The 13,307-nt window shown below is 33.2% G+C and overlaps 1 protein-coding gene across 1 annotated transcript; it reads left to right on the top strand.

Annotated features, from left to right (window-relative positions):
• The first annotated feature begins 1,781 nt into the window (after nt 1-1,781).
• LOC110650343 (uncharacterized) lies at nt 1,782-11,997 on the top strand. Its single transcript, XM_021805284.2, has 5 exons — nt 1,782-2,282; nt 4,955-5,016; nt 10,447-10,537; nt 10,879-10,978; nt 11,068-11,997. Exons 1-5 carry the CDS (start codon nt 2,095-2,097, stop codon nt 11,773-11,775), a joined length of 1,149 nt encoding a protein of 382 aa, XP_021660976.2. The 5' UTR covers nt 1,782-2,094; the 3' UTR covers nt 11,776-11,997.
• The last annotated feature ends 1,310 nt before the right edge of the window (nt 11,998-13,307 follow it).

Below are 13,307 nucleotides of genomic sequence, written 5' to 3'. Positions count from 1 at the left end.
TATTACCATCTTTAATCTTATTTTAACTAATCCAATTTTAATCCAAACTCGAACCAGCCATATCTAATTCTATAAAGGTCAATTGGACTAAAAATACTAAATGTTTGTGTTAATTCATAATTATATTCAAAATGTTTAATTTTGTTTGAAATAGACAAAACTTTAACATTTATCACAAATTTATTCAATGGGGTGAAATTGAATTTGAAAAATTTAATGGTAAATTACAATATAATACCAAAGGTTTTATTTAATTAATAAATAAAAATTTTGAATATGATCATGATTTAATGTAAATATTTGACATTTTTTTATTAATTAAATTATATATTTAAATGAAAATATATTTTATATTTATTTTTAATTAAAATTTTATACTAAATAATATTGTTATTAATTGAAATTAACATAATTATTTTTTGAATTAAGCAAAACAATTCTATGTATTTAAATATAAAATCTAAAAATAAATTTATACCTTTTTATAAAGTAATTTTGAAAAAGTATATATAATTGAAAAGAAAAAGTATATATAATTGAAAAGAATATATCTCACATTAATAGTGGTATCCATTAAATAAAATGTATATTTTGTATATAATTTAGTCTAATTAATATGTGTATTTTATTTAATAAATGCTATGATAAATATGATTTAAACATAAATATTTCATTGATTTTTTATTAAATTTTTGAAAAATGCATAATGAGTTGGAATTATAATTGAAAAGAAATGAAAAAAAAACTCAATGAAATAATATGCATGGCTCTACAATTCTATTATTATCTTCACAAGGAAAAGGAAAAAAAAAAAAAGGAAAAGAGAAAACAATTATATGACAATTTTTGAAGAACTCACATATTTTATTTTTTTCATTTTTACGTGGTTTGCAATATGAAAAACTCATATAAATTATATAAATTTATATTTTAATATATATTATATATTTTGATTCATATAATAAATGAGGTTTACATATATATTTTTTTTAGTTATTACTTACTAATTTTTTTAAAAAATCATTAATGAATTTAAATTCTAATTCAAGGAAAAAAAAGACAATGCAATAATATGTATAGTTCTACAATTTTAATATTCTCTCATAAGAGAAAAAAAAGAAAAGGAAAGAAATTATATTTAAACTTGATTTATTATAAATTACAGTATCTATTAAATAAAATATAAATATTAATTAAAATAAACTATATATAAAATACACATGTTATTAATAAATGTTAAAATTTATGTGAAATATATATTTTTTAATTATATATTATTTTCAAAATTACTTTGCAAAAAAGTATAAATACATTTTTATATTTTATATTTAGATACATAAATTTGTTTGACTTATTCAAAAGATAATTATGTTAATTTTAATTAATAAAAATATTTTTTTTTACAAAATTTTAATTAAAATAAATATAAAATATACTTTATTTTTAAATATAAAGTTTAACAAATTGACAAAAAAAATGTCAACATTTATGTTAAATTATAATCACGTCCAACACTTTTATTTATTAATTAAATAAAACTTTAAATGTTATATTATAATTTATTGTTAACTTTTTAAATTTAATTTTATTATTTTAAATTATATAAAATTAAATTTAATTTTACCATTTTAAATTATACAAAATTAAAAATTTTAAATATAATCATAATTTGTAATATGCATTTGACATTTTAGTCCAATCAACCTTGTACAAGTGCAACTGAAAACTTTCAAAATATTGAGTAACATAGTGGGCCTACAATTCAAAGCCCAATATCTAAAATAGCTCATCCTCTTTCTTCTCCGCTCAATCCATCTCATCCTAAACCAAATCCACCACCACTGCTGTCATCCCCTCCTCTTTCGACGCCCACAGCCACCGCCGTAAACCTCACAACGCCACAACCCCTTGTTCTTTTAGAAATTCCGAAAATCCCATTGCACCACCGCCCCAAATCCTGCCAGAAACACTGCTGCCCTCTACAGTCACGAGAAATTTCTAGTAATAAGGAAAAAATTTAGCCTCATGTAACTGGTAAACCTAGCTCAATTCGTTGTCTACCTTTCCTTTTCTGGGTTTTCTCCAGTTGCATACATGGCTGCACCATCCCCAGCCCTAACTAGTAACAGCTCTGACGCCGTTCATACTGCCGCCACCGCCACCGCCACCACCACCACGGCCGCCGCCATTGTGCCTTCGCACCGTACGGACGGGCCACCGAAGACACTCCGTGGTCTCAACAAACCCAAGTGTATTCAGTGCGGCAATGTCGCTCGCTCCAGGTTCATATACTTAATGTCCTTATATATACGTAGTGTGTGCGCGTAGAATTTGGAAGATCAGTTGCTCTTGGTAGAATTATTTGGGAAGTACACTTTTCGTTCACTCTTTTTTTTTTTTTTTTCTTTTTGTGTAATTGATTTTAAAGAGCTGTGATTGACTGATTGTTCAAATTTTTTGATGGGAAGAGTTACTTCAATCAATGCAAATAATAAGAAACCCTAGCCTTATTACATTGTTGGTGGTAGTGACCCTTTTGGGGGTTTCACAGCAGGTTAAAATAGAAGCAAATGTGCTAGGATTTGCGCATATAATCACTAAGCAAACTCATAAAGCTGTGGAGGATTATCAGTATTTAGCTTTGCTATCAAATCTTTTAGAACATGCGCTCTATTATTTGAAAAGAAGAAATCTCTGGCAATATATCATTGTTGTGATCAAAAGAAAAGGCTATGATGGATGAAAAGTTTTTATCTTTGCTAGTTGTACCATATATGGGAAATTTCCAAATTCTCAACAATGAAATGAGTGTTTTGTTGTATTGATGTTTATTGTGATAGTCCAATATATTTTTTATTAGAATTTTCTTGGCATCGGGTTACCAGGTGCTCAATTTTAGAGCAGGGAACAGCTACATTATGTTAGACTGTTGAGAGAAAATATGTGGTTACCCTTTTTCTACTGTTATTTTCCTTAGGAGAAATTTAGGTGGGAATCACAGGACAGGAGTGCTAGCAATAGTTTTGATCCTGCAGCCGTTATCTTCCATCTTGTGCATTTAACCAGATATCCATGTTTGACCAAAAATTAATTTGTTTTGTTCTTAGAACTGGTACAAAAAGGGTTTGTTTATTTATTTATTTTTTATTTTTTTATACAACAACTAAGTTTTAATAAAAAACTAGTTGGGATCGGCTATATAAATCATTTTTCACTATTTAGCTTTGTTAGACACAAAGTTTGCATCAATATTTAAAGCTTGTAAGTCCATTGAATCCACTTTCGTCCACAACATCTTAGGTCTCCTCCCCCATATCGCTCTTTCACCTACTAACTTATCACATTTTCGTACTGGGGCATTTGATTCTTTGCGTGACCAAACCGTCTTAATTGAGTATCTCTCGTTTTATCTCTTATATATGCTGCATGCATTGTTCATTATGAATCTTATTCATTATCATGTTATTAGACATCCATATTAACATTCACATTTCCATCGCACTTATCTTGTGGGTATGTTGTCCCGTATATGCCCAACATACTAGAGAGATATGTTGTTCACCTTAGTTACTAGAGAGATAGCTGGTGTAGCTTCTATGAAGAGGTGATATATATATATCTCCTGCAAAAAGTACTAACCTATGTTTGGGAGTTTTAGAAGGAATAGAAATGAAAAAATGGAATTTAATCTATAGAATAGGAAAGAAAATAAATGAGAAGATAAACATTTATTTTGTTTATGGATGTTAGAGAGGATTTAGTTATTAAGGGTAGAATAGTCTAATTAAAAAATGTTGTTAGTTAAAAGGGAGGGATGGCTCTTATTCCCTCAAATTTGAAAAGAAAGCAAAATGGTGTTTCGAGGGGATAACTACTCCCTCGTTATCCTTTACTTTTTAAACTCATTAAACTTCCAAATAAGGGATAATCCCATTCCTTTTCCTTTCCTGTCCTCTCTTATCCCTCCATCCAAATTAAGTCTAAGACGATAAATAGGCCAACAGTATTAACGAAATGACCTGGTCATGAGCATTTGCCTTGGTTTGGTTGTCAACTTGTCATATCGTTTAAGGTTATAATGGTTCCTCCCCTACCATTTTTTCTTTAAGTTAGAGATGTCCTTCTTCTTTCATACAAACATGTCAAGGTTTAGTTGTTTGTGGGAATGTTGACAATTGCATAATGTTGGGTTTGAAATTTAATGTTTGGAAAACCTTGTAGGGTTCAGTGCAGATTTGTGATTACCCTGATATCTTTTGATATTACCAAGTTAATTTTTTGAATTTCATTATGTGCTTTGAATGGTTTGGCTTGAAAATAACTCTGCTTTGTAGTTGTTGATAACAATAGTTTGTTGTGTGGAGTATAAACAGGATTTATTTATTAAATCTTTAGATAAATCACTAAATTAACGCTTTGATGGTCACTTTCTGCTTTGAATGGTAAGTGGTGTGGAAAATAACACTCCTCTCTAGCCTTCACTAATTTTAAGATTGAAACTACTAGTTATTTTATCATGCCTGTATCCTGACTTTTGAGCTGTCCAAGGCTTGCCTATACATTTTGCCATTCAATTGGACAGGCTTGTGTTCATCTTGCTTTTACTTAGCCAAAGCTGGTTTGCAATCCAATGGCCAGCTGAAACTGACAGCCACATTGAGTCAATTTAACATTTGTATTAGATTGAACTGGTGATTTTCATGCATGATATTTTTTTGTTACATACAGTGGTTGATAGATGAACCTATGTAAGTACTAATGATACTGCATACTTTTAACAAATTGGTATGAGGTTGTAGTAGATGCTGTAGATGTTGCTGGAAGTATGAAGTCATGCTACATGTCTTCATCCTGATGTGTAAATTTTAATCTTAGACTATTGTGCATATGTATTAAAACATTTTGAAGTATTTCCTTTTGTTGGCACTTTTCATCAATTGAACTACTTCTGCAGGTGTCCCTACCAGTCATGCAAAAGTTGCTGCTCAAAAGCTCAAAATCCATGCCATATTCACGGTATGCTAATATGAAGGCTGTATACTGTTGAAGAATTATTTCTTTTGTTGCATATTTTTTATTTGAAAATTGAATTTGTTATGAAGTTTTAGACTCTGATTTGAGTCCAAAGAAGATCAATGATTGGGGGGGAGGGTTCTGTCAATTTTGTGCAAAGAGAGGTGCAACATCAATTGATTTGGGAAATTATAAAATACTCCAGGTATACTAAAAATATGGATAGTGGGTCCCATATATATGTGAGAGGGTGTATGTGCTTTGGGCGCACTGAATAATTTCTCATTGATTTGTGGTCTTCTTTGTGGTTGTTTCTTGGGTTGCTTCAGGACTTTGGATTCTTTGTGCACAAGTAGCTGAAAATTTCTTTAAAGTGGGCTGATTTGTTCATCTTTGCCCAAGGAATCTCTAAAGTTGTTCTTATTTTCCTTTGGTCAAGGCATCATAGGGTGTAATTTTACCCAGAGAAACCATAATTGTTATCACAAATAAATCCTATACCTGTGTATAAGCAGGAGGCATATCTAGAGTTAATTTCACTCATCGTCACTCAACTTAGGTGATCGCTTCATTACCACCTCTCAATTTCATTCTTAAAAATCCCTAATTTCAATTTGAATAACACTAAAATCCTTGTGATGTGATATCATAGGTTTCAGGCTGTGCACACTCTTTTTTTTTTTCCTCTTCTTTGCTCTTCTCCTGGCCCTAAAATCTTCTCTCTTCAATTCTTGTGTTTCTGGCGATGGTGGAGGCTAGGATTGGTCAACATGCCCAAGAGGAAAGGAGTTGATTGGTGGTGGCGTTGTGTTCGTCTGATGTTGGGAACACTGGCACCTGGCCCGTTATTTTTCGCGGGCTGTGTTTCTCCTCTTAACGACTTGAAGATTTCTTGCCCCAAATCAAAGCCACCACTCATCGTTGAGGTCAAGAGAAGGTTGATAGGGGGTGGGGAGTTGGTGCTGTGTCTGTCTGAAGTTACGACTGCTGATTGCAATTCTTGGGGTCTTCTTTGTGGGTCGCAATTCTCCTCTTCGCGATCGGATGGTTTTCTACTCCAAATCAACACCACTGCTTGTTACTGGGTTCAGGGGAGGGTCACTATAGGCTGGGGAGGTGGCATTGACGTTGGTGGGGCTAGGTGGCGATGGGGAAAAAGGGGGTTGAAGGGGAAAATAGGGAGAGAAGGGGAAGGCAGAGAAGAGAGAGAAAAGAGATGTATCGTGAGTGGGTGGGAAGGGTAGTTGATGCAGTGGAATTATAGTTATTGTAGAATTAGGAAATTTAACAGTTCTAATATTTAGGAATTTATTATTATCATTATTATTATTGTTTAATTTAGAATTTCTAATTAGATTTGAATTAGGGTTTCTAAATCCTAATGTGATGATTAGGATTGCAAAAACACTATACATAGGTCTTGATTTGTATTATTTAGTTGCTTTTGTTATGATTATTATTGCCAATAAAATAATATTTATTTGAGAATTAGTTTTTCTTTGTTAATTCTTGAGAATTTATTTCTCTTGAAAATTAGTTTTCCTTTGGTTTTTCTTGGTTCTACATCATTTTGGAATTAGAGCAAATTTCCCACTTTTTTTTTTTTTCGGAAATTTCCCTTTGCTGTTTTGAAAAAAGAGCCCCAAAAAAACCTTCGCCAAGCATTGCCAACACTATCCTTCACCAAGCCATCACCACGGGCCTTCCGGAGTAGCGCTGCTGCCACCAATCCTCTTCTCAGCCTCAGGCAAGTCTGTTAAAACTTGACGGACTGCTTGATGGATTGCCAGGTCTTATTGGGTCAGAAACAACTCGATTTGAAACCCAACCATATCTAAACAGTTTCTAGCTATTGACCTTCCCCAAATCTCCTTAATGTCTATTGGTTCCACATCAGTGGTAAGGTAATTTCCCTTTTTTTTGGCAAAATGATTCTAATTCAGCAGGGTTAACCTGAAAAACTGTAATATCTGGTCATAGTGACTCAAATTGAAGTTGAGAGATTTTTAAGAAAGCAATTGAAGTTGAGGGACGGTCATGAAATAACCACTTAAGCTGAGAGACAATGAGTGAAATTTACCCAAAATATCTATCATTGTTTAAAAGTAGTGGCTGTAAGGTTGAAAGACTTCTAGATTCTATTGCATCAAAATTTTCGGGATATTTGTGTAGTGGATTACATTTATCAAGTTTATGTATGGGTTGGTTTCTTGGTCTGGGGAGCTTGGAAGGAAAAGTTTATTTTATTATTATTTTTGATGGATCTAATAATGGCTAATGGTAGGCTTTCTTTGAGCTGTCAAATTGGTGGTTGAAGGTCTATGTATGAAAGTTGATAAAAGAGCAAGGGGGATAGAAGTTGGTTGTCAATGCTTAGGGGACACTGGTTTCTAATGAAAGTTGGTGTAATGAATATTGATGCCAATTTGCTAACTAAATTTTTCTCTATTCTAAATAAGAATAGGATTCCTGAGTTGTAAATAGTTCAATAAACACCTAATATAGTGCATAAAGTTGACATGGACTTGTGACTTGCCTAAACTTCATAAGCAACTGAATTTCGTAAATAGCAATTATTTCCCAACGCCCTTTTTGTCCCTTAAAAGTTTTATTAAGAATTGTTCAGTCTTAGGATTTGTGAAATCTGAGAACAAGGCACAGAAATCTAAGTTGGTTATTCTTATCTTCCAAGAAATTTGAATGCGTTGACTGTTGTATACTTGTATCATAAGTTAGGTAATGGTCTTGATAGTTGCATAGGCGTGTAAAATACATGCAAAATACTGGCATAGGTAATGATAAAAACGATAGTAATAACTGATATGCCAATTATGATGGCAATGATGCTGGCAATGAGAAGCAAAGTGATCAGTGAAAATGGTATTTTATGATGATAATCAGTGTTATTAAAGGCATGCTTTAGGCACTCCTTTACAAGAGAAAGGCAAGCGACCTTTAACAGGCTAGGTGTGCTCCTTGTTCCAAGCACAAGGCTTTAGAAAGGCTTGCCTTATTTATTTCCACCTCTGGCAGGCACTTCTATTGGCAAAAGACACTACCAGTAGACTTGAAATTTCTTGATCTTCTAAAATCTGGTGTTGACGCAATTGGAAGTCATCAGAATTAGGGTTGCTGGTGATAAAAAGTCACACACTGCCCATATTTCCATTTCCATTTCAACACTCATGCTCCTCTAATCTCTCCTCATACTTTATTTTCTATCTTCTCCCATTCTCTTTCTCTCATCTTTACTGCTTGTTGGACTCCTCTTTCTAGTTTATTTGAAATTGTCTTCCCTTTTTTTTTTTTTTTTTTTAACACCACCAACAATGCTATGTGGGTCCCTTATTTCAAGATTTTTTGAGATTGCTTCTTTGTTCTTTCTTTTTTAAAGAAAAACACTAACACGCTGTTCTCTAATTCTTGATTATTTGCCTGCTGTTTCAAAAAAATTGAATCATTAACATGTTATTTAGGTCATCTGTTTCTAGGTTATCTAAAATTGCTTCTCCTCCCTTTCTCTAACAACACTAACAGTTTTATTTGAGTTTGCTTATGGATATCAAAAATCTGAGGTTTGTTTTTGAATGTCCAAAATTTGAGTTTATTTTATTTGCTAACAAGTTCTTATAGTGTTCTTGTAGAGAGAAAAATATTATTAATGGTGAATAATATATTCATTTTATGTATTTTTCTATGCTTATTTATGCTTTATATTTTGGTTATAAGTTTGATTAAAAAGAGCTATATCTATGATTGTTTGATTTGAATTGTAATTTTTTTATTAAAATTTATTTTTTTGAGCCTTACCTCATTCAAGCGTGCTCTTGTGCCTTGCGCTTTGCTCCGAGGCCCTAGGACCCCTTTGTGCCTTGTACCTTTAATAACTATGATAATGGTGGTGGAGTGCTGCTGGTCATTGCATGGTTGTGAAGTTATTGCTGTTAACAATAGCGATAATGCTAGTGGCAGTGATACTATTTCTGGTAATGGTGATGAAGGTAGTGCCTATGGAGTATGGATATTAATGGTGGCATAATTAATGATGAAAAAGATCATATCTTGATAATATAAAAAGTAGTGATGGTGATCATGGAATCAAATAACGGCCGTTACGAAACGTAACAGCCGTTATTTACTGGTTTTAGAGGAGCCCATTACCCGTTAGGCTGTTATTTACGGGTTTATTTTGATTTGCAGAATAACGACCGTTAAATAACGGTAACAGCTGTTACCAGTTATCAATGTGACATAATTTGTGGGCTGGTGGGGGGCAGAAATCACATAATTTTAGCAGTCCAAAATAGTCCAAAAACCACCTAATTTCAGTCCAAAATGGCAGAGAATAATTGAAAGTAATAATTCAGTCCAAACTCACTTTTTTACTTTCAAATAATGCTCCATTTTCTAGTCTTCACCTTCATAACTCATTTTCTTTTACTTGGAAACAAAAGACAACAGTGGCAGCCCTTTATAGATTATAACGTCTTTATTTGACATATAAATGCTTAGTATATAGTTGCATATCTTAATTTTATTTATTTCTATCAATATCTATTCATTTTATGAACTTTGCAAATTTTTCAAAAAAATTTGCATAGCGTCAGGCCATTACCGTTACCTGCGACTTTAAAACCATGATGGTGATAGATATTCTATTCATAAAAAGCGACAATAGGGGCAACAACTGTAGTAATAGTGAACATTTTGATACACAAGCCCCAGCTATAACTTGGGACTTGTGGATGGTTGTCTTGTAAAATATTGAATTTCTTGAGAATTAGAAGTTCTAAGCTATTGGACCAAAAGAACACACAAATTTGATATATTCTCAAGATTCAAAATCTGTGGTCTGAATTCCCTTGAAAGAAGAATAGTGCCTAAATAAAATTCTGCAAAGGAATTTCAGCAAGTCCTTGCTGATGATAGGGTTTTCTCTATTGATGATTTATGTTGAAGAGTCATATGGCTCTGAACTGCATTGAAACAAGGCAATAGTCATTTCAATATGGGCATCACATATTTGAAGCTCCGTGTTCCCAAAACTAGGCACCAAGAATATAACATTAATGGTGCAGTTCTGACATAAATAATCTTCTATGCTTGTACAAGGTACTACAATTTGGGTGCTAATTGGTTGCTTTATTGGTAAGCAAGTGATGTCTGAAAGTTTACCATCAATGATGAATCATTGTAAATTTAGACTCTATTCTGCTAATAGTATGTGGGGTAATCAAAGTTAATCTATTGTTAGGAAGAAGTATCTACCTTTTTCTCTTGAAGGATAAAATTGCATTTGGTAATACCCTGTCAGATTATTATTCTTTACATTGAAAGTATAACGTCTTTGATATTAAAATTACAATGTAGTTACATTTCTAACTCCTCCCCCCACCCCATTTTTTGGTGCTGTCTTCTATTTTGTAAATACAGTTTTGAAAGCAAATGCGACTTTTCCAGAGAAGGCACCAGCTTCAAGCAGTACTCTTTTTGATCATCAGTCAACTGAAGCGTCTCCTGCATCGTAAGTTACAAGTGTCAGTCATGCTAGTGCACTTATATGCATCTGGTTTTGTCTCTGTTAATAAACTTTAATGGGTATTTCTAGCTGTGATGGCCTTCTTTTTCCGTTTCCCCTCTTGCTATAAGATTTCACTGTACTTGAGCAGATTAGGTGTCTCTAGTTGTGACTTAGCAACAGAAAAGGGATCTTGCTGCAATTTTTATGTCATACGTTACTTTTGGCTACCTGGGTCTTTTGCTTTATGGAGCTTTCAAACAGCCTGTCAGAAGCACATTAGTAAATTAAGGTTTAATCCTTAATTATAATTTTTATTTATATATTTTATTTTTTTTTCTTTCCAGGAGTTCACTAAGGGTTGCATCACTTCGACAACTTTCTAACAATTTTTCTCAATTCAACAATTTGCATGCTTCCCGATCAAGGAAGCCATTAACCAGAAAGGTGCACTATAATGACTTGATAATTGCCATGCCTTATTTTGTCATGTTTTCATGTGAGATTAATTTTCCTGATCTTGGTGCCTATTGCAGGAAGCTGCAGCTATAAATGAATGGAGGTTTTCCAAGCTAAAGGAATACAGGGAAAGAAACATTGAAGTCGAAAATGAAGCTTTTGGCCGGTACATGCAGAATATTAACTTATTGGAGGAGGTATTTTCTGTGAAGTCTATTTTAGAGAGCTCCGAAAAAGGATCCACAGAGGACACTTCCCTTTCATCGAATCCCAACGATGCTTCTGCAGAAGTTGACACAAAAAAGTTGATGGCAGGGCAGAAGTTGAAGCTTAGGTCGAGTCCTACAAAAAGTGAGAATGTTCGAAAAAGGATACAAGAAATTGTTGATGCGGGTTTAAAGAAGCTTCAGAAACGGGAGTTTAATGATGGTGTTAACCTGAATGGTGATGATGAGCTTGATAAAAGGTCAGAAAAGGCAAAAAGTTTGCGGGCTGACAGGGCTTCAGCTTTAAATGATCTTATTGAGAAATTGAACAAAGCCCGAAATGAAGAGGATCTAACATCTTGCCTGGACATGAAAGCCCAGCTGTACAGTCACCATGGTCAAACAGAAACCAGAGATGTGGAGGTATCCATTGAAGGGAGTGCCATTAATAACTTGTCACCTACAAAAGAATTGGATTATCTTTCGCAAAAATTGTTTAGAACGGTGGAAATTGATCAGGAATCTCTCAACAGCGTTAGTGCACATTTCTCTTCCCTACAAAAAATAGCAAATTTATGATATGTGATTGGATATCCCATAGATAATGTGAGTTTAGATCAAGTTTAACTAGAATATTTTGAGTTTGTGCTAGAATACTGTGATCCAACCTCATTACTTTCATCCTTCGATGCAATCAACCCATTGTAGAATGCTTAATTTGAAAATTGTCCCCAATTTCTTCATCCTTAAACTGTGTTATTGCTCAGTTCAATGTGAAAAGGCTATGGCATAGTTTGTTTCTATTTTGTTGTAAAATTGATCAATCTCAATATTTGTTACATGTTTCCTAGCTGGTTTCTTATCAGGAAAAAGATATGGAATAATCAAATTGAATTTGTTTTGTAGCTGCCACACATTCTGAAATTGAGCCAACCTGGATTGGTTGCTGAATATTTTGTAATATCTGATTTTGTTGTAGAACTGAAAGAATCATCAGCATTAGAACAATTTCATTATTCAATGGTCGCAGTCGACACCCTTAAAGGCTCTATTAGGAGTTGAACTTTTCTAAAGTTTGGGCCTTCAAAGGGAGCTCAGGGAAATTTGCTTTAAAATAATTTAAAAGCCTGCAAGAGAAAGAAGCCTCTTTGGGCTAACCAAATAGGTGCAAGTAACAATAAAGAAACTTGTTTGCTGGATGTATTAAGATTGATTCTCTCTAATATTCCCTGCCTTGTGAGGAGTCTCAATTTGGAATGTGATTTTCAATTGATATCATATACCTAATCTTTCTGTAAGCTTCCTCTTAAAAAAATTGCTTTCTTACAAGTCATAATTTACGGTTTGTTTGAATGCTTTCCATTGAATTGGAAGCATGTGGGTTTGCCTTCCACAGAATTTGATGGCTCAACTCCTGCTTTTGAATTGAAAAAAATTGCAGTGGAACCCACAAATAAACCCAGGAAAATGGCCTACACGGTTATAACAATTCATCACCAATTTGCCTAATTGAAGTTGGTTCGTAATTATAGGGCAACCAAACATGCCCCAGTGCATTATTTATCTTTGAATCAAAGTCAAATTAGTCAAGTTTTTCTTTTAAAGTAAAGAATATAAGCACACGGACCAAAGATAGAACTGAATTACTATTAAAATCATGACAATTAGTCGAGACAAGTTTGCATTACTAGTGCCTCCATTATAAAAAAATTAAAAGAGGGAGAATCATAAATAAGTGCTAAAGGCACACACACCATTATGACAAAGAAATTCCATCTCTCTAAATTTTGCCTCAGCACCATTGAGTTTTGTATAGGTTTCTTTCTTCAAGGGTTAGTGCTCTTTTTTTTTTTTTTTTTAATTTGTTTCTTTCTTGCCTTTATTCTTATGTACTTCCCAACCCACAACAACCTTTCTTGGTGGATATCAATTTTTTCCAAGATTATTTCTCCTTGAAACAAGGCTGTGATTTGTTTTCTATTTCTATGGCTCTACTCATCTCAACATCACCTTTCTTTTTCTAAGAAGCTTTTGTATTTTTATCAACCCCATTATCATCATCCCCATCCCCTCTCAACCATTTAATCTAAATCATGATTCTTCCTGGTTGA

This window comes from Hevea brasiliensis, chromosome 15 (genome assembly GCF_030052815.1).
Source record: "Hevea brasiliensis isolate MT/VB/25A 57/8 chromosome 15, ASM3005281v1, whole genome shotgun sequence".
Classification (NCBI taxonomy): domain Eukaryota; kingdom Viridiplantae; phylum Streptophyta; class Magnoliopsida; order Malpighiales; family Euphorbiaceae; genus Hevea; species Hevea brasiliensis.
Note: the sequence above shows the minus strand (reverse complement) of the source record. Positions and strands in the feature narration are given on the sequence as shown.